We start from the raw sequence: 23,171 nt of genomic DNA, 5'->3' as shown, positions 1-23,171 counted from the left end.
GTGCAAAAATTCGAGTCATCACAGTTGGTATCAAAGAAAATTTTCTGGTCGCTACAGTTGGTATCAGAACAAATTTTTGGGTCATCACACATAGTATAGACCAACCTCCAACAAAAAATAAGGAACTACAAAGATTCCCAAGATAGGTCAATCTTATATACCATTTAATTTCTAGTGTTGTAGGAGAAACTAGAGCCTTTACTTTAATATTGACACTTAAATTCCATTAGAAAATTTAATGGTAAAAAAGTTTTCTAATGGAAAAAAAGCATGAAAAGACATTTAAAAGGATCAAGAGTTATCTTTTGAACCCTCTAATAACAATACCTCCTACACATGGGGAGCCATTGGAGTTATATCTATTGCTATCGAGTTCTACATACAAAGTTTGCTTATATTGGGGAACGTTCGGATGCCCATAGTTAGATGTATTCTATTTATGTAGGGCTTTAAAAGAGAGAATTGAGTATTCTTCAATAGGAAAAACTATAGTTATATTTTTATTTTGTGGTAACCAAGTTAAGGCACTAGTTATCTTCTTCAATAGTACATATAATTTCTCAAATTGTCTTAGTTAAATATATGTTATTATGGATAATTTTGAAGAAACAAATATGTAGGTGGAGTTTAGCTTTAATATTCTTGAGCTTAGTATATGTATGACAAAAAGCAATGTAAGGGCACACCTTAGATGACTTTGTGCCCAATCGCCGCCCTGCCTTTGAAATCTCTAATATGATGAAGAACTTGTTTGTTAGCTTGGCACCTTGAAAACTTAGGTTCAATTGTTCTCCAATGTTTTCAAGCATAGAGTCTTGGAAGGGGTATCAAACAAAGTTGTCTTTCAAACTCAATGGAACCTCAATAGAGAGTAAGGCTCTCATTATTTGGTGAAAAATACTAAGAGAAATCTAAATATTAATGGTTAATATATATAGTGATTCCCATGAGTGATTAAGTAGTGATTATCTTATTAGGAAAATAAAAATGAAGTAGTACAACCTTGAACCTGTACTTGACAAATGTTCAATATTCAAGGCATACTCATGGAAGTGATTACCTCACCAAGAATGGACTTATCAACCATTCAAATAAGGAGGTTCGCTATGGAAGTCTTTACGGTTAAAACTAGTATAATGGAACGAAACCAACTGTAGACTTTTTAATAACCCTAGTCATCTTACTAGTGGCACTTTTAAAGCTTAATGCTAAGCAGTGTCTTCGATGATGATTATGCATAGCTTTATAAAAGGGATCTCAAATACCTCAAAAAGAGTACTTAGAACCCCCTCAAAATTTCCATGGTTGAGGTTCTTAAAAGGAATTTTGAGCATATCAATTTAATGTAAAGATGCACTTGGTACTTAAAAAACTTGGGTATTACTGGACAACCATTTTAAAGGATTGGTTAGGCTATTCAAAGGGTTCTCATTCTCATTAAAAACATGTTTAAGGCACTTGCTGATAAGCTACATTCCATTATAAATTATGGCTTTCTAGTGGTTGGGGTTTGAACACAATACGGAAATTAGATACCCTACTAAGGATAAGATATTCCAATACGTTGTGGTTCTAACTACCTTGTGAAATAGGTGGAGGCTAAAATCTAGAAAGTATGGCAGACTTAGAAATCATCAAGCTTATTAAAGGGGGTATCATATTTTGGTTGGGTTCTAAGATAAATCCTTTGCCTTTAATGATTGGAGAATTCAAGCATACCTACAAATTTGACATTAACATATTGAGGTCATCCCCTAATCATGCACAAGCCAATGATCAGATGAATGTGACTAACAAAATCATGATTTGAAACCTACGGAAGGTGATTGACAACAACTTATTCAACAAGGTCAAGTTGTTAAAGCTATCGTGAGCATACAAAACATTAGAGGATAAGTACAAGAACCTCTCCCTATCCACTAACTTATGGACATCATGTTGTTTTTGCCATCAGAAATCATAATAAGGTCCCGAGGTAGCATGAAGATATGAGTATACATCCATCACCTTGAGTAACACCAAATCAAAGCTAAATCACATGGCAACCAAGAAAAAAAAAGAAGAAGCTAAGAATGCATATAATAAAACAATCAAGCCCAAAAGATTCTAGGTAGAGGATGGGCTCAAAAACTTATTCTTCCTTTAGGTTTAAAGGATAAAGCATTTGGGACATATACACCAAATTGGGAAAGGCCTTTGCAAGTTAGTAAAGCCCTAGATAGGAACACATATAAGTCAATATATACATGAGAATAGAGTTTCTCTTGTTCAATAAATGGGAAATTCCTTGAAGCCTCTATGTCATCGTCATGGAAAGCAATTGGATTTACGCATAACAAATAAATACCAAGGGATCAAACACAAATTTCAAGTCAAGCAATTAACAAATAAGGTGTCAGCTTGTCCCTAGTATTGTGAAGCTCAAGTTTCAAGTTTTTGCTCTCTCTTGGTAACTAAAGCCACTCTTCTTCTCCTCCAAAGATGATTGTGTAAGTTCATATTCTCTTGGGAAGGGGGGGGGGGGGGGTTAAGGTTCAAATAGCTTGTTACATTAAGAAAGGTAAGGATATTAGAAATTGAGAAGGAAGAAACTAGAAAGATTTAGGGTTTGTTGAAGAGGAATGGAAGATGAAGCCCATATATATAGCTTCAAACTTCATCCATATATTTGTTAGGAGCATTTGTAGAGTTAATTTTACCCAGAGGAACAAATGATGGGACTTAGGAGGAACTAGATTGGTGAATTGGCAAGTAGTGATTCATATGAGAAAGATTGGCCTGAAGCAACAAAAACTGATAAAGTAGGGATCAATGGATGATTTGGGAATGAGCACTTGGCATGCAATTGTAGATTAGAAGTTATTAAATATGAAAGGAAGTGAAGAAAAGTGTATAAAAAACATTCAAGAAAGATTTTATGTGAAGATGTCATCTTAGAAAATGACACTTATTTCATAAGAATCCAATCTTTTATGACTTGAATAGGAATGGAACAAAATAGTAGGGCAGGTAGGTCAAAATTAAGTATTGTGTAATGGTCTTGATTTAACTCCGTTGAGGTATTGTACGTTTTGGCCCATTAACCTCATGGTTTTGTTCTAAATAAGTTGTCTCATGTAATTGGAGCTTGAACTATCATTCCCCTAGAATGGCTTCAATGTCAAAATGTCACGGTCTTGGTCCAAATCTAGGGAGGTATTTTTCGCTTTAACCCACTGACCTCACGTTGTTGTCCTCTTAATGGCGTCTCACGTAATTGGAACCAAAACTATCCTTATAAATCCAAAAATCTCTCTAGCGCACTTATAATGTGGGACCATTACACACTGCTTATAACATTAAGAATTTTATTTGAGTTCAAATTAAATAAAAGTTTTTTTTATGGCATGAGCTTCATATTTGTTTTAACAAGTTTTTTGTTTGAATGGAATAAGACTTAACATAATCGAGTTTTGTATATATCCCTCGTGTTCACAAGTAAAAATCCTTCTCATTGAAGTACTACAAAATCCACCCTTGTGAATATATTCGCAACACATGCATCCATAAAACTTGTCCAAATTGAATTACTACTTTAATTTTATGGATTCTTTTCTTAGACATTGGGATACCTGAGGGAGTGTTTCTTCTGAATCATATTAAAATATAAACATGCCTTGTTCTGAGGATTAAGCATGTATACTAGAAAAAAGGTGATTCCAGCAAAGTCACTAGCAATTGCGTCTCTCTAACACAATTTGGTGCACAGCAGAGGTCAATTAGGCCCTTCTTATTGATAGTGATAGCACACATAACACCGCTTACAAGCACACCAAAAGTTTCATTTTCATGACTCCCATAATTTCATTATCAATGCATTGTGTCAATGCAAAGTTGCATCTACTTGAAATCATTATTAAAGACTTATAATGACATGCTGAGCCCATAGTTGAAGTTCTGAATTTCATAACAAATAAAATAATGAACAGAATATAAGCTCAACAAAATAATTATTACCACTGCAAAACAATTATAAATACCAACAGTTCATTCAGCAAAAAGATCTCTAACACGGGAAATAAAAGTTCAGAATGGTGCCCTGATATCATCAAGGGATACAAGAACATTCAAGGATCATTTATAAAATGAAAAGGCAACTCTATAATCTATATAAACATGGGATATTTAGCCTTTGTAAGAAAAAAGCATGTGAATAAGCCATTCTTAAATCAAGTTTAAAAAACGCAAATTTTTTTTAAAACCGAATTTCCATAGCATTAACCCAAATACAGCCAAACCTCTGATTGAAGTGCCTTAAAATCCTATGAGGCGTCCGATTTTCATATGTCGAATTAAATTTTGCAGATTCGATATTGTTAACTCACTTGTAAATAGTTTTGCAGGCAGGTTAGATCAGAATTACTTCTCTATATCAAAAGTGCAATATTTCAGGGAATCATTCTCAGAGTTGAAAACAGAAATGAAGCTTTAATCCTTTTATTAAAATTTGCACTAATCTCAACCATGTTCAGTTCTCAACACATGTATTAAAAAAAAAAAATCAAAATATACATAACCAAGGAAGCTTCTTGCTACCAGAACAAATGGGACTTAAAAAATGCTTCATCTTTAAAAATGGAAAAGAAAAAGAAAAGAAAAAAAATATGAATGAAATTCTCCTCTGAATACAGATGAATTAGATTATGCTCGTCTTCCTTTAACCCGACTGTCACTATATTTATCTTTCTGGGTTGCTGTTTTTGATGCGTCTCGAGCATCGCTTGTTGGGTGTTTTTTTCTCCTTGTGGTACCAATGCCACCAGGATCAGCCAATGGACCTGACCAAGTTTGGACTGGCTCTTTGGGATAAGCGAATGAGGTGGAACTGAATGGAACATCAGGAGGAACAAGTGCAGGATCAATGTGATGTGAAGAACCCAGGGGAAAGCCCAGCGCCCCATCTTGGTGGGGTGGAGGAAACTTTTCGCTCTTGCTCTTTGCATTTGCATGTGTAATTAGACGCCGTCGCTGTATAAGAGACAAAAATATGGTGAAATAATTCACACAATGATAAGTCAATGGCTTGAAATCAATGCTAGGCATATTGGCATTGTATGTAGCTGGCACAAATGCCTGTAATACCAGAAATACTTTGTATCAAATAGAGATGAGCTTCCTCAACATCAATCAAAGCAGATAAATTTTGTGGCAAAAGAGCAGTCATTACTTGTTTCGTTCACAACAAAACAATTCAAGTGAAAAATTTGGTGCTCAATTTGTACTATTAGCAAGTTATCAGGTCCCAGTACCTAGTTGTTCACTTGCATATGGGCTGATTAATGCATATAGAATTTTTTTAAAAATGAAAACTTTAAAATTGTTAATAGACATAATAATGCAAGACTTGGAACTAAAATATAGCAACTAAAATGCATTAGGGACTAATATGTGGAGTATAGAGTGTAGTAACTATGGAACAATGATCACATTAAACATCTTCCATAAATATAAATCAAATTCATAAATCAGTTAAATATTAATTTTTAATAAAATACAACTAATTTAGTCATGAATAAAGTATCGTTGCTAATATTTGAGTTCAATTTTGTATAAAATTTCAAATACCATTCTTATGCTTCTTGTAGTCTTTACCTTCAATAAAAAAAATTTACCAAGACAAAAGTTTAAGTTAAGGGGTTTGAACCCTGAATTTCAACTCCAAGGATATTTTGATAAATTATGGATGATTTGTGAAAATTTTGGGAACACTGACAAAAAAAAATGACTACCAATTTGATTAGTTTCTCAAACTTAAAACTTTTTTAAGTTTATAAAATATTTTTATATATTCTTTAGGTAAAGAGTTCACTAATGAAGAAGGTCAAACATCTCCAATGTTCTCAAACAAATGATACTAACTCTATATTTGGAGAGGCCTTGAATTTGGATAAGATGTAATATAAAATTGTATTGGAACTTGCCTAAATCCACCCAACAAATCCAAATCCATGGTCTGAGATCCATGCTCCCACAAATACAGCATAAAGAAAGAATTATAGAAGCGTAGCCCCTCAATTTCCGCCACAAATCAGTCAGATACCTCCCCAAATGTTCTCCAGAAAATGAAAATAAACAAATAATTAAAGAAGTGTAGCCCCTCAATTTCTGTGGCAAATCAGTCGAAGAAACCCACCCCACAAACATCTCAAATTCTAACACCCAAAGGGAAGCAGGGAAAACGATTCATCCTCTAACAAATAGGAAGGCTTTATTTAATCTTTGAAAATCTAAAACTCCTAGCATCCCTATAACAAATAGGGAAGTGTTGGTTGATCTTTGAAATTCTAGCATTCCTCTCCATCCAAAGTCTGAAGGACTATACACAAGGCACAAGTCCACAAAATTATCTTTACACCGAGGCCCCAAAACTTCATCAAGATAAAGTCATTCACTGCTTGCAGGGTCACCCATGCATCACAAAAAGGAGGGAGGGGGGGAAGCCGTCTCCAAAGCTACATATCCTCCTAACAGTGCAGGAAAAGGTGCTCAACTGTCTCGTTTGAAGGGGGTGTCAATGATCCTACATGTAACATCTTCAGGGTTTTACATTGTAATCTAAACTCTATGATCCTCAACTGTCTCGTTTGAATGTCCTGTTTTCTTGTTGGATGAATTATAGTCGTATATAAAATTTGGACAACATAGAAGATTTACAATTATAGTACAATCATATATAAAGTTTATCATTAAAAAAATGAAGTATTAACAGCTTATACATGATAAAAACTAGAGAAGAAAATAAGATTGAAGTAGAACAATATAGAAAAGAAATATCAAATTACAGATATTGTCAAAATATACATTTTTAACATAACAGCAGTCATACCTAATTGTTAGTTAATGCACATATTGTGAATATAAAAAAAATAAATAATTATCATCCTCATTATAACTGTTCCTTCACATAGCATATCAAGATTGATTTATGAAGCAGAAAATGAAAAAATGGGAAGAAAAGGTAAAAAAATCATTAAAAAAAAAAAAATACAAACGTTGCACCCGCAAATTAAAATCATGCTAGGAATCTATCAATAACATGCTTCTAAACCAAACATGGGAATCCTATATACCCAAGAATGCTGTATCCTAAGCATCAATATTCCTAGGGGTGGCAAAACGGGTTCACGGGCCAGGTCCAAGCAGGTCGGGCTATAACGGGTTGAAGTAAATGGGTCACAACCATGTAAACCCTATCCCGTCCATTTAATAAACGGGACGGGTCACGGGTTACCCATTTAAAAAAATAATTATATATTTAATTTTTTTAATTTATTTTTTAAAGAAAAGTACTCCTTATTTTATTTATTAAATCTTAAAAAAAAAACGTAAAATCTATAAATAAAATTGTTTGCACAGACTGAGAGAGTCGAGAGAGGGAGAGCGAGGTTTGAGAGTGAGAGTCGAGACTCGAGAGGGAGACTAAGAGTGAAAGGGAGGGGGACTGAGGGTGAGATCGTGAGAGGGAGATTGAGGGTGAGATCATGAGATGGAGACTGAGGCTGAGAGTGAGAGGGAGACTGAGAGTGAGACGGACTAAGGCGACTGGCGAGAGGATCTGTAGAGGCCCGAGAGGAGAGCAGCAGCAAGAGGCGAGAGGATCTACCGTCTGCGAGGCTTGACTCTTGAGAGACGGCGACGGCGTGCTGGTGCTGCGGTGCCTAGGTTGCCTAGAAGAGGAAGATCGAAGATGAAATCTTGGTGTGGGGTGTGGGCGGTGTGCTGGGCAAAGCGGAGGGCAGTGCGTGTGGGTAAGAAATTAGGGTTACTTGTTTAAATGTATATATATAAGGGCGGGTGACCCAACCCGAACCGAACCTGGGTTGACCCGTTTATAAACGGGTTGACTTTGCATAAACCCAAACCCGTTTTAAATGGGCGGGTCACGGGTCACCCGTCAAGTTTTGACCCGTTTTGCCACCCCAAGGAATTACAACACCAGGGGGCATCTTAGGAACTGCAAACCAAACGCCACATTAATAACTTGAGCCAAAAGGGGCATGTTTCGAAAGGTTGAACCACCTAGCCACATAAACAAGAATTTAAAATGAGACAATTAATAAATGGAGATGTTTGAAAGACACGCACAAATGAGTGTTATATAACCCCCTAATGACATGCAAGCCCTCTTTAGCCCTCCAATCTTCTAGCCACTCTCTCAACCATCGAAACCAAAAAAAGACACATATCTAGATTTGACCTCCAAAGGAAGACGCAAATAAGATAAGAGGCCAAGACAAAAAAGTGCCACCAGCTAAAGATGTAAATCCATCTCTCTCTCTCTCATTGATCCTAATATATAAAAAGGTGTCACCAACAAACCGAAAGATGAGATACTTCTATCTCATCCCTACATGTCTAAGCCATATAACCATTGACCATGCAAGACCATTATGCTCCAAGTGCTCAACACATCAACCATTTTTCTAAATGGAAACGGAGAGAGAGTGTCACGTGCGTCAACCAGCAATTCTAAGGCTATCCTTTAACAATAAAAAATATGTTTGCAGAAATCAAGCAGATTTTTATCCATTTCTGCCAAAACCCAAAACCCTTCCTTTCTAACACCCTATCCAAAAAAACCCTACACACCTTATCATAGGCTATTTGCATATCTAATTTAAAACAACACTCCTATTGCCCTTTCTTTTCACATCATCAAACACTTCATTTGCTACATCACAACATCAAGAATCAGTCAATTCTTTATGAAAGCACTTTGTGCCATCACTGTTGCGTCACCCAAAAAATGCTTCCAAAGATAACACCTTTGAAAAAAAAAAAAAATTTATAGAGAATGAAAAGAGATGATTACAAGCTAAAGGAGGATGAACCTCAAAAGAAACCAAAAAAAATAAAGAACTTGTCCCAAAGTAATTCAACTTTGCGTCATAATTTGTAGAACACTAGACTAGCTAGTTCATGCCAACCTTTTTCAATCTCACTCTAACCACCATTCGTCATAACTTTACATGCAAACAACCACAATCCCATCCAATGTTTTAAAAGGCTCAATCAAGGCTCGCCTCAAGCCATGGCATGCCTAAAACACCTTGAGGCTCAATCTAGAATACCAAATCCCAAAAAAACTAACATATTACACCTTAAGGCTTACGCATTTGTACAAAAGGCATGCCTTTTGCACCTTTTTAGTTGATGCTTATGTATTTTGGGTTTGTGATTCTCAAGTTACATTTGTTAGAAAATTTTAACTTCATGTTTGCATAAAAGAAATGTCATATTATAAGTTGATTTCTAAAATTGTTGACCTCAATCTTTCCAAAATAATTGAGAGTTGTACTTTAGATCTTAAGAATAATTTTACCTTTGTAATGTCATAGGTATATTTTGTCATGATTTGCATAGTGGATGTAAGTCAACAATTTTTGATTGCTTGAAAATTGATTTGCAAATTATATTTGATTTTTTTATTACATTACATTTATAATTTTCTTCATTTTTTCTTTATTTTAAAAATATATGTGATTTATTTACACATTTTTATCTTTATAAAAAAAAAGTCTCAAAAGGCTTATGCCCTAATGCCTTAAGGCTTACACCTTGCATCTTAGGGTTAAAACGCCTCACCTTACGCCTTCACCTTCTAAAACACTGATCCCATCCTATCCATTAATTGTTTGCTTCAATATCCTTCTCACTCAACTCTTTAACAAGAGAGATAGGAGTAGACAAAATACTCACTTATAATACCTTTAAAAGCAACTTTACCCACTCCATCACCTTCAAAAATAGGATTACCTTCTATAAAAGGAGATGATGACACATGGAAATGTCAGCCACTAAATCTGAGGACACATGGGCAATGTCAACCACTAAATCTGAGGAAAAATAATAAGTTTTTGTTGAGATTTTTTTAAATGAATGACCTAACTCGAAGATAGGTCTCTCCCTTTATTTATAATACAAATCAAATACATTCTAATGACCATAATACCCTTACTCACTCTCACTAATTATCATATTAATGCGCACAAATAAGAATAAAATAACCATTAGCACTCCCTCTCAAGCCGAAGCATAGATATCATATGCTCCTAGCTTCCGCCCCCAATAAAAAAAGCTTTGGTAAACAAATCAGCAAGCTTCATATCAGACTTCACATAAGTAGTAGTAATGAGCTTCCACACAAATTTCTTTCAAAAAAAATGGCAATCAACTTCAACGTGTTTCATTTGCTCATGAAAGAATGGATTGAAGGCAATATGAAGAGTAGTTTGATCATCAAACATCAACTCCATAGACTAGGAATGTGGAAAACCCAATTCCTCTAACATGTTCTTCAAGTAAACAGGTACACAAGTAGTGAGAACCATAACTCTGTACTCTAAATCAACACTTGGTTGGGCCACCATTTCTTACTCTTCCAAGAAACCAAATAATAGCCAACCAAGATATAGCACCAAGTTGTGGATCTTTGGTCGAAAGGCGACCCGACCTAATCTGCATCTATATATCCTTGAATGTAAGTGTGACCTTAATCTCGATATAAAAGACCTCTCCCAAGTGCACCGTTGAGATATCTCAACATGTGAATTACTGCGTCCCAATGATTTCTCCTTGGAGAATCCAAAAATTGACTTCCAACGCTTGTCACGACACTTGTTGCAAAAGATATGTCTGGCCAAGTAACTGTGAGATAATCAACTTTCCAACAAAAATATTCGGTATCATCAAAGATTAGGCAACAAATCACCCATATCCAACACTAACTTCTTGCCAGGATCCATGGGTGTATCAACCGGTTTGAATCACCACATACTTCCTTTGTGAAAAAACAGTTCCCAAATGAGATCTAAATACTTCTACACCCAAAAAGTATTTTAATAGTCCCAAATCTTTGGTTTGAAACTTAGTCTTTAGAAAATGTTCAAGGCTCTAAATACCTTGATCATCATCACCAATAATAAAAATATCATCCACATACACAATAAGAAGGATCTTACCTAATGAAGCATGAAGATAAAACACCAAGTGATCCACTGCTTACCGTCGAGGGCCAAACTTAAGTACCACAACACTAAATCAACCAAATCGTGCTCTTAGAGACTATTTTAAACCATATAGTTCCTTCTTAAGCCGACATACTAAGCCTCCCCTTAAGCAACAAACCCAGGTGGTTGCTCCATATAGAGCTCCACCTCAAGATCACCATGCAAGAAGGCATTCTTCACATCGAACTGATGCAAAGGCTAGTGACAAGTGGTACCCAAGGAGATGATAAACGTACCAATGTAAGTTTGGAAACCAAAGAAAAATTTTTGGAATAATCCAAACCATACACCTGAGTATACCCCTTAGCAACAATACGTGCTTCTAGAAGAACCATAGAACCATCAGGGTTGACTTTCCAGTGTATACCCAACAACAACCAACCACAGACTTGTCAGGAGGAAGAGATACCAAATCCCAAGTATTATACAGGATGGCATCCTATTGATAAGATAGTAAACAGTAAGTACAACATCACTCCAAAACACTTTAGGTACATGCATTTAATAAGGTAAGGTACAAGTGATTTCAAGGAAATGTCTATTTTTCCTCTCTGCAACCCCATTTTGTTGAAGAGTGTGGGCACAGGATAATTGATGAACAATATCAAACTGAGTTATATAAGAAGTGAATTAAGTACTGAAATACTCTTTAGCATTATCACTCCTAAGTATTCAAACTAGCGAACCAAATTGAGTCTTTATTCCAGAACAAAAGGCACAGAATATATGAAATAACTTAGAACGATCTTTTTAATAAATATAACCAAGTCATTCTTGAATAATCATCCACAAAGGATACAAAGTATTGGAAACCCAATTCATCACAACTTTACTAGGACCCCAAACATCAAAATGGACTAACATGAAATGGTTTGCAGCTTTTTGATTAACTCTGGAAGCAAATGGGAGATGATGATGCTTTCCCAATTGAAGGATGACTAAGGCAACAATGAATCAAGATTAGAAACAAACTCAAAAAAAAATTAGGTGGTCAACTTTTCCAATGAAGGATGACTAAGGCGACAATGAATTTGGAGAGTTGTGGCAGCAGTAGTGCAGGCAATATAAGGAGATTGCGATTCAAACTGATAAAGTTCACTAGATTCACACCATCCACCAATCGTCTTCCTCTTCTTCAAATCCAGAATAACCACAGAATCAAAGAAGAATGTTACTGAACAATTCATAGATTTGGTAATTTGCTAACAAACATAAATTTGAAAGGAAACTTGGGAATATACAAAACCGAAATAAGAAAAACAGAAGAAGTGGGATTCAAAGTAAATTCCCTTAACAACATTGGTGGATCCATCAGCAAGAATAACACAATGTAAATTTTTAGGATACTAAAGAGTAGAGAAGAAATTAGGTAAACTTGTGATATGATCAGTGGTAGTGGAGTCTATAACCCAAGGACTAGGATAAGAAGTACTCGATGACAAGCATGTTGTGGGATTACCTGTTTGGCCAAGAGATGCAAAAAGAAGTGAAGCTTGTAGTGATGCTTGATATTGCTAGAACTTGGAATACTCTTCCTCTTACACAAATATAGTATGTTGCCCTCCACTTGGCCCCAAAGGTGTGGAGTGGGTGGTGGCATAACGTGAAGGTCTACCGTGGAGAACCCAACACTGCTCAATAGCATGATTACCTTGTCTACAATGAGAGCACACTTGTGAGTACCTTTACCTTGTCCATCTCTACCACCACGACTGCTCAAACCACCTCGATAACTTATGCGATTGTTTGGTAGAGAACTAGCTCTCAGAGCTAGATGCAAGAGCTGGAGAGTGTGTGCCAAAGGAAGCACGAAGGACACAAGAATAAATATCGACAAATGATGGCAACTCTACACTACTAAGTATCTGGGACTGGACTACCTCAAACTTGGGTTTCAAGCTCGCTAGAACTCAATGAACTGTCATTTGCTCCCTCTGCTTCTGCATATCACGAACATCGGTGGTTACAGGTTGCACAATCTTAAGCTCCTTATGAACATGTTTCATCTCTCCAAAATACCCTGCAATTCTCCTACCTCCTTGTTGTAACTGGAAGTACTCATGGGATAAATCATACATACATGTAATGTTGCTAGAGTACAGAAGCTTGGTATAATCCCAAATCTCCTTGCATGTATCTAGATGTATGCACATTCGTGCAATTAGGGGCTCCATTGAATTCCACAAGAGGGAAACAATCAAAGCATCTTCTTAAATTCACACTTCTTTTCTCTTGTCATCAGAAGAATCATATTGGAGCAAGTGGTCAGATTTTCCTAATCCTGCTAAATAAACCCAAAAAACCTTAGATCACTACACATAATTCTTTCCATCCAAAATTTCAGTTGTTATCTGTTGGAGCGATGAAGGAAACATGTTTTTGGGATACATAGACTCCATCCCAACACTCATAAACCACTAGCCACACCACTATCAAACAAGAAGACCAATCAAAATTAATCAAGACAACCACAAATGACGCGAAGCACCAAAACAACCACAAACAAGCTGAACCACCTACAAACTGATATAACACTTGCCACTGCCTCAAAAATCAACTTATAAACACTGACATTTCTCCAAGAAACTCACAGAAATCCTTAAGGAACATCGAACAACAACTAATCAATTACCACGAGTGCATGGTCGAAAAAGGTTGGATCTTTGAGCAAAAAACATGCCCGATATCTTGATGATATGATCTAGGGAAGGAATGAGAACATGATGGCGGAAAAAAATCAGGAAAAGGTGGTGAGAATCTCTCATGCACCGGTGCATGCATGGGTTGGGATTGCCGACAATTGCCTAGCGTGTGGTGGTGCATGGGGAGGGTTCCAGCGATGGGATTTTGAAGGGCCATGTTTTAGAGGGTTCTGTTTTTGGCTATATGGTGGGTTTTGTAAAATAATGAGGGGTTGTGGTGGTTTTGAGAAGGGCATCAATTTTTGGGAGGGTGTTTTCCGATGACAGCTGAGTGGCATAGGGTTTAGGTTGGATCATGCTCTAATACAATGTTGAGACTTTTATTAAATGAATGACCTAGGTCAAAGATAGCCCTCTGTTTATAATAAAAATCAAATACATTCCAATAACCATAATACCCTTACTAATTCTCACTAATTAACATACTAACACACTTAATGATAATAACACCAAAAGACTAAAAAAACCATTAACAATGTCCATCGAATGCAAATTCACTATTAGAATTACTCTCTTAAATAGACTCATTGCACCATTTTCCATTGACAAATTGCCCTCATCAACCATCTCCCCTAATCCCTCCCTCAAATCAATCGGGCTCTGAGAGTAGAACTACCATCATTATTCCTTTGTAAAGTTTTTGGTCGTACACCTCCTAATTAAGTCATTTTCGTTGAAAACTTTGCAAATCTCAACACCCGCCTCTATAGCATTTTGGCGTGCATAAACGTTGCTAGACCTTGACAAAAAGGCTAGCTTTCCAAACTTGCTGCACTACTTCCACCATCATTTTCCACAATATATACTTAAGCACTGTTTATGGTGTCCCCAACCACTGAACTCAACATTTTGCTTGCCTTGCACGTACTACTTAGCGATGCTGAATTGATAGACACGAGTTGGAAGCATGAAAACAAGAGAAAATAATAGGAAAATAAACAGGAAAGTAAAAAAGAGAGAATAAAATGAAGACAAAACTCAGTTAGGGTTGAATGCTTGAAACGCCCAATACTTCCGTATGTCATTCATGGTTACACATCAAGCCTTTATATAGGCTTTCTCAAAGTACTAAATAAGTGAAAAATATTTAGGAATTAATATCAAATCCAAGTTAATGAAACACAATATCAAATCCACAAAAATTTAAAATACACATAAATGTAAAATCTTTAAAACATAAAGACCCAGTCTACTAGATTATTAGCTTATAGAATCATACAATAAAAAATATTGCAAAAATAGGGATAAAAAATCTTTCAAATAATAAACTATAAGATTGCCCAAAAATCCTAAAAATTTCAAACATTTCCATTACAGGCCTAGAAGCTGATATTGCACCATTCTCCCTTAGTTGGTAAAATTTGACCTCCAATTCAATATACTTGAAGGATGAAGAACTGACCAACCAAACAAACTTTCATTGGATCGATATAATCTGCATGCTCCAAAGATAAATAAGAATGCAAGTGGGCAGAGGCATTGAAAATGATAAATTCCACAAACAATTTCCACCTCAAGTTATTTTGTGGATTCTGTTGGCTTAAACGTCAATTTGGAATGTTCTTTACACCCTCAAATACTATTGCTATTTGCAAATACAAATGGTTGCAACTCTGGTTTTGACATGGGCTCACTAAGCATCTCCGTAGACCTCTCTTTTTCTTCATCGACAACTAACTACATTTGGTTAACCACGTTGTGAGTGTAAACAACATCAAGTTGATTGTCTGGTATGTGTCGGAGTAGTTTCCTTAGTTGTAACTACAACTTATTTTATCCTTGTTTCTAAAAGATCCATTATTTCTAACAATTGACTTTGAATATGTGAGATTTCCTTCTTGAAATAATGTATATCCACATTTCTTTGTTAAAAAATCAATATGGGTATGAATATCTCTCCAAATAGTTAATTCAAGCTCATCTTGCTAAATCAGCTCAAATTGATTTTTGGTCACCATGGTTGCAGGCAAGGATTGGGTATGGGTGATGACAGTAGGATACAAGAGTGTGAGTGAGGTGGCTATGACAGCATTGAGGATCAAATTGAGGCTGCTCATTAGGGATTTGGCTCACATTCAATAGCACACAAAGGCAGAAAATGAAAGAGCTTTGCGATGTTGGAGAGGCACAGCTGGCAGCTTGTGGCGCTGCAAACATTCATGGCGAGCCTTTGATGATGATGGTACTCTGATTGTGGCCCATGATTGAAGAGAAAGGAGATTCTGGTGATTGATTCAGGAGTTGTTGAAGATCTTCTAGTTGGGCTTCTCAATCAAGGAGGACGATGGCAGTGTTGCATTGGAGGCGACAGCGGCACAGCAGCAGAATTTTAGTTTTTTTTTCTCTGCTACCTCTGCTCATTTCTGGCAGTGCCCAGCAGCAACAAATTCTAGACTTCTTTTGTTTTCCCCACAATGCTGCAAATCAAATGCATTCTCTGCATGTGATAGATTGTTTGGGGATTATTTTTTTGATGTAGTTGTTTGAAGAGGAGGAATTGGGGTTTGAATGTGATAATTGGTGAAGGTTGGGGTCAGGTAGGGTTTTGGAAGGGGTATTGGTTAATGAATGAAAGATGGGAAGGGCTTCGTGTTACTGGTACTGGGGCAGTGACAATTTGAGAAGATATGTGTCTATGGCTGAGGAGAATGATGATAGCAGGTATGTGATGCTCAAAGGCAGAGGATGGTGAGTGACGGTGAGTAGTGGTTGTGGTGGGGGATTGCGATGAGGTGTTGATACCAAATGAAACTGATAGACACAAGAGAAGGATGCAGGAAAATAAGAAAAAATAATAGTTAAAATAAACAGGAAAGTAAAAGAGATATAAAATGACAAAAAAAGTCAATTAGGGCTGAAGCGTTTAAATTCCAATCCGTCCTTCATGGTTACACATAACAACAAAAAAAAACCAAACCTTAAGTCTCACACTCCCACTAGGTAGGGATGTTCATGGGCTGGCTTGGGCCCCCAACCTTGTCAGTTCAGTGAAAATCCAAAGCTAAGTTGAATCGTTATCTATATGGTTTGATTTGGTTTGTTTTGGGTTAGTTCAATTATTGGGGGGGTTGGTCGGATTGGTGGTTTAGCTTTTTTTGAGGAAGAACAAGAAAAATTAAAGCAAAGGACTACGAAATTACAATTTTTCAAAACATAATAAGATATGTCACCTTGACAAAACTAGTATGAAAGTGTCATTCAAGCTAAATATATATATGGGATTTCTCATTAGAAAAAAAAAGTATCAACCAGCTTACTTATATGTTTAGGTCCCCTTATTATTATATATTTTTTACACTTATGTTATTTACATTTGGTTTGGGTGGGGTTGGGTGAGTAGCACACTCAACCCGTAACCCGACCCACATATTCAAGTTAGATCACCCGCCAATTGACCCACATGCAGTTTGAAACCATTGTTAGGTTGGTTTGGGTGGGTTGGGTGGTCTTTGAACAACCCTACCACCGCGCCGGGGGGGGGGGGGTTCCAAGTTATTTTAGGTCTACCCTTACCCCTTCTACTATCACTAACAGTAATTAGCTCGCTCATTGCTCATTGGTACCACTTGGCCTACATTACACCTGCCTAAACCATTTGAGCCACTCATCCCTTATCTTGTCTTCTACAGGTGCTATGCCTAATTATTGCGAATATGTTTATTCCTTAATTAATCTTTTTACGTTATACCACTCATCCACCTTAGCATTCCCATTTCGACAACTTTTACTTTTTGGATATGTTGTTTCTTAGTTACCCAACATTCTAATCCATATAGCATAACTAGTCTTGTAGTTGTCCTATAAAATTTTCCTTTCAATTTCAAGGGTATTCTACTATCACACCACTGCTGCATCACTTCTCCATTTTACCTAACCCACTTTAACCTTGCATTACATCTTCTTCTATTTCTCCTTTAGCATGCATAATAGATCCAAAGTATCAAAGTCTACTAGTGCTATTAATTTCTTGACCATCAAGTCTAATTTTTTCTCTAATATTCCTCTATATTATGTCTTATTTCTACATATACTAAAACCTCTAGATTCTAAAGTTCCTCAATCCTCTCCATATTTTGACTTAGATTCTACTCTACTCCTAATTTCATCAATCAAGATCATCTACAAACAAGATACACAATGGAACCTATGTAGGATACTTCTAGTAATTTCATTCATCACAAATGCAAAAAAATAAGAGCTCAAGGCAGATGCTTGATGCACACCTATTGTGATTAGAAATTCCCTAAGACTCTCAACTTGTTTCTTAACATTAGTCATTAATGTTAATCATCACTATATCGTACATATCCATGACGACATCAATATACCTGCTGCATACTCTTTTATTTTCTAGAACCCATAGTAGAACTTCCATAGGTACCCTATCACAAGAGTTCTCTAAGTCAATAAAACCATATGCAAATCCTTCTTTTTCCCTAAATTTTCCACGAATATTTTTAAAAATAGGTAGCAATTGTAGTCTATCTGTAGTTTATTTCCTAGGCATAAATCAAATTAATTTTTTGAGACCCTCATTTCTAACATTGGTCTTTGTCTAATTACCCTTTCCCACTATTTCACTGTATGACTAAGTTCAACTCCATGATAGTTATTACAATTTTGAATTTCTCTTTCATTTTTGTATATAGGTATGGATGTGCTTTTCCTCCATTCGTCTAGTATTTTCTTAGTTTTTATAATTTTGTTAAATAGATTAGTTAATCATATAATTCCGTTATCACCTAGGCATTTCCAAACTAATTGGGATGTCATCAAGTCCTATAATTTTCTCATTTCCAATCTTCTTAAATACAAACTTAACTTTATTAACTCTAGTTTTGCAAATAAATATCGAATCTTTAGCATTTTCCTTATTTTTCAATTCCAAGTTCAAGCCTTCTAATTGGTTTTCATTAAGTAGCTTATAAAGTAACATCTCCATCTTTCTTCTTCAACTAAGACACTGGTGTCCTCACTTTTATATGTTTTACATTACCTAAAATCCTTGTTCTTTCTTTCTCTAGCTTTAGCAAGTTCAAATATGTTTCTTCACCCTTCTTTTATATCTAATCTAGAATATAAGTTACTATAAGTTCTATGTTTCGCTTTACCAATGGCCTTTTTTGAATCTTTTCTTGCCTCATGCTTCTATATTTTTTCTATGTTTCATACCAAATGATTTTTGTCTTTGTCTTTTTGGACAACTTGATCCCACCACCAACTTTCTTTACTAGCTGAGAATCTTCCTTATTCACCTAAAATTTCTTTTGCTACCTTTTTGCTAGAGCTAGCTATCCTACTCCAAAGAAAGTTTGCATCTACACTATCCCCTATTGTCCATGATTACGCACTTAAATTGCGTAATTAGGTGTTTTAATTCATACATTTAGGCGTATATTTTTAATTAAATATCTAATTACTCTCAATAATTTAACATTGTGTCCTATTTATAATATTTGGGTTTTATTGAATAATTTATGAATTTTTTGTATTTTTTTATCGCAAGGCAATTATTGGAAGCTGAAAGCGACACTATTTCGTATTCTGTGCATAACTTTCTCGTCCGAGCTCCGATCGAGATGATTCAAAATTTTGGGGAAAGTTGAGGAAGAGCTCTACGACTTTCGTATTTCGAGCTTTGAGAGATATGGGCTCTAAGACGGTCAAACTCGGGCATGTTTGCTGGGAAACAAAAAGAAGGAAAAAAGAAGAAACAAGAAAAGAAAAGAAAAAAATAATAATAAAAAAAAAAGTGATTTGACCCGGCTGCATTGCTTGTGCGCTGGTAGGGTTTCCAGGAAAGGGGCGGGAGCCTTATATATATATATATATTTTCTTTCTTTCTTCCCAGCCGGCCTCACTCATCATCTCCTCTCCCTCTTCTCTCCTCCCTTCTCTCTGAACTCTCTTCCCTCCTATCTTTTCCCTCTCGGCTCCCTCTCTGTTTCAGCGCCTCTCCTCTCTCAACTCTCACCCTCTTCTCAGTCTCCCCCTCTCTTCTCTCTTCCTCAGTCTTTTCTTTTCCTTTCTCTGTTCTGCCCTCTCAGCTCTCTCGTTTTTCTCTCCCTCTCGGTTTTACTCTCCCCTGCTCCTGCCAAAACCACCACTGCTGCTCCTGTGTGCTGTGTACCCAACAACCCGAGAACTCCTAGCTGCCATCTCTTCTTCCTCCGGCTGCTGTGGCCAGCTTTTCTTCCATCTGTGGAGCTTCCCCTGCTGGTTTCCCCTGCTGTGCAGCAAACTGAGACCCTTGCAGAAGCCTCTCCCTTGCTGTGCTGAACCCAAAGCCCCTGCTGTGTTTCCGTGAAGACCCGAAGCCATACGTGACCCCGCTGCTGGCTGCTGCTATCCTGCAACCCGAGAAGCCTCCTCTGGTGCCGCTTGCTGTTGCTGAGCCCTCTCTGCCTTGCCGTGTGCTGCCCTGTTGCTGGAGACCCCCCTACCTGCTGCTGCATCAAAACCCCCACAGCCAGCTTACTCCCTCTCTCTTTCTCTTTCGTTCTCTTTTTCTTTCTTCTTTGTGCTTTAGTTTTTTTTGTTTGTTCTTGCTTTTAAATATTTGAATACTTGTTATTTTTTTCTTTAGTGGAATTTTAATTAAAGTTTTAATTTTTAATCTTGTTTGCGTATAATATTAAGGTCTATTTATTATCTTTCTCTTCTTATTTATTATTAGCATTAGATTTAATTTTTATGTTTGAGTTAATTTTTATTTGATTAAAAGTTCGGTTTGGTTTCTTGAAAAAAAAAAGAATAAAATACAAAAAGAATAAAATATCTTTTTTAGGACTTAAATTAGTTGTCTTCCTTAAAACTAAATTTTATTGGGTTCTATTTAGATTAAGCTCATTTAATTAAAGTCCGAAATTTGTTATCGTATTTAGTTATTGTTTAGTGGTTAAAGTCTTGATTTTGATTCAAGTTCTTGATTGCAAAAATTTGGTTTTTCTTGGTTGAGTTTGTGTTCGATTGAGTTTTTAATTGCATGCTTAAGTTTGTGCTTAAAGTTATTGTTTTTAATCTTTTTCCGAAGTTCAACGCGTGTTTCAATTCTTGCCTGACTATTAAATATAGGATTTCCGTTTCTCATTGTTAAAATTAGTTCGTGCTAGGATTTAGAATTTAAATTGCACGTTATTTTAATTCATTAAAGAAATCTCAACAAACTAGAAAACCTGAATCTAAACTGTGTTTAGTGATCTTTTTGTTTCTTATTTTCGGTTGGAATTACGTAAAATTTGGAATTAAACTGCATTCCTTGAGGAGACGATCTGGTCCTTGGGTTAAGTATTACACGACTGAACTCCTATACTTGAGATAACTTCCGAACTGCTCATTTTTCGAGTGAATCAGTCCAATCACCATATTTGATCATTTTGTCTTTAAATTGTATCATTTTTTTCTATAATAAAAGAAAGTATATTAGATAAAAAGAAGTGAAGGTACAACTTGTGGGGATAAGAAGTCCACCAAGTTAAAAGAAAAAGAAAAAAAAAAAAAGCACACAAAATCACAAATAGAAATAAACGAATGTAACCAAGAAATCATAATTAACCGAACTCTTCAAACTTTCAAATTTCCTTTGGCCCTTCACCTTTCGATTTTTTCCAATATCCAAATGCACTTTATTTCCTCCAAACTCACTTAGCTTTAAATCCATTTTATCCAATAGAATTTGAGCTTCTAGATCCTCTTTGGGCTCTCCTCCACTAGTGTAGGCAAAATTCCATTCCCACGTTGCACCGTATTCGCCAACCCATCATTATCAAAAATTGATACTCCCTCCGAACCTTCCAACAGGGGTGGATGAACATAAGATAAATTTCCTATTTCGTCACAGGAGTTCGAAACATACCCATATTGTTCTCATATCTCATCCACAACAATCCCCTCCATAATAAAAATCACTATTATCCTCACTGTCTGGATCTGAAAAATCCCCTCATTTCTTTGCCTCCTTGCCTTTTCTAGTCTCATTAAAACCACTGGCATTTTTCGCAACTTGTGGAACTTCCACAATACTAAACTCTCCCTTAGAATCTCTCCTTAATACCTTTGTTGTAGTTGTAGACTCCCTAGAATTTTCTCTCTTATCTTCAAATATCATTTTCATTTTAGCACCCAAACAAGCCACCTTTTGACAAGCATAAACCTTATTACCTTCAAATTTATTAGTATAAATATGACAGTCAACTAATTTCTCCCACAAACCCTCTTCTTTTCCACTCTTAGATGCAGATTTATCACCATATTCTTGAACCGAATCTGATCTTCTAACATCCTAAACTTCCTTCAACTCATCATTTTGATTCTTATTCTTAATACTTGTAGCCTGAATATTGTTACTTTTAACTAGATGTTGAATAATAATACCATTATCAAAGGCAATAACTTCCTTCTTCCCAGTACGCATATTCTGAGAAGTATGAGCATTACTTTTGGCCTGTCTATTATCCGGAGCCACCACAGCTGTACAAGAAACCTTCTCTTCTGAACCATATATCTGCTTATCACCATTGCCCTTTTGCAAGAAGCCCATATGAGGAGGGCCATCCTTTTGATCCAAATTGAGGCTTGTACAAACATCTCCTAAACACTGGGCCATTTCAAATAATTGGCCTAATTTAGTGAAAAAATAAATACCCCCTTTCTGAATTACCTGGGCCAGGTCCAAAATGAGAAGCATGCAGCCCGGCCCAAATCTCTTCACTGCCTCCTCCCCAAACGCAGCCCTAGCTGCCTCTCTAATCGTTTATTCTCCATCACAAACCCTAACTTCCTTCTTACTCCTGTCAATCAAAATCGACTGATTAGCGACTACCTTAGATTCATTTTGATGCAACTTGTCTCCACACCGGTGGCACAAATCTGGTTTCCCAACTTTCATTGCTTTATAGAATGGGCTTGACAACCATATCCATCATCATCGCGATTTTTGCCTTCCAACACCTGACTCCATGATCTATGTCGTGATTCGTGAAGAGCTATCTGCATCCATACTGCCGGTTTCCTCAAGAAAGCCCTTTGCTATCTCGCAAAAGGTACTCGTGAAGCTTCACCAACCTTCGCCTTTGACACCCTGAGGAATAAATACTGAAAGCTGCTTCCCTTTCCATCCCAACCCTAACTCCAAAATTTTTCCTACTTTCGTCCATTTAATTGACATCCACAGATTTGTAATACCCAATCAAACTGATCGTACAATTGAAAGTAGATATGCCATCAGCGAACCAAAGCACAGCCTCTTTGGAAAACCTAACCCACCTGCTACGAGTGATATTGTTCTTGACAACAAGAAAGGATGTGAAGCCTCCAACCGTATCTAATCGCAGATTGAAGGATTCACCTTTGATCTGGATCAAACGTTTCAGCAACGGCTACTGCAGAAGCTTTCATGGCACCAAGCGCACGAAGGGGAGAA

General features: G+C 36.4%; 1 protein-coding gene across 2 annotated transcripts in view; it reads right to left on the bottom strand.

Moving 5' to 3' along the window:
- Nucleotides 1–4,447: 4,447 nt before the first annotated feature.
- LOC131152832 (probable serine/threonine-protein kinase At1g54610) overlaps nt 4,448–23,171 on the bottom strand; it is a 57,533-nt gene continuing 38,809 nt past the window's right edge. For both annotated transcript variants that reach the window (XM_058104715.1, XM_058104716.1), the window contains exon 8: nt 4,448–5,007. In XM_058104715.1, the coding sequence (XP_057960698.1) occupies nt 4,681–5,007 (327 nt within the window). In that variant the 3' untranslated portion in view covers nt 4,448–4,680. The remainder of the gene's footprint in view (nt 5,008–23,171) is intronic.

This window comes from Malania oleifera, chromosome 4 (genome assembly GCF_029873635.1).
Source record: "Malania oleifera isolate guangnan ecotype guangnan chromosome 4, ASM2987363v1, whole genome shotgun sequence".
NCBI lineage: Eukaryota > Viridiplantae > Streptophyta > Magnoliopsida > Santalales > Ximeniaceae > Malania > Malania oleifera.
The sequence above is the reverse complement of the archived record's forward strand: the minus strand, read 5'-3'. Positions and strand labels throughout refer to the sequence as shown.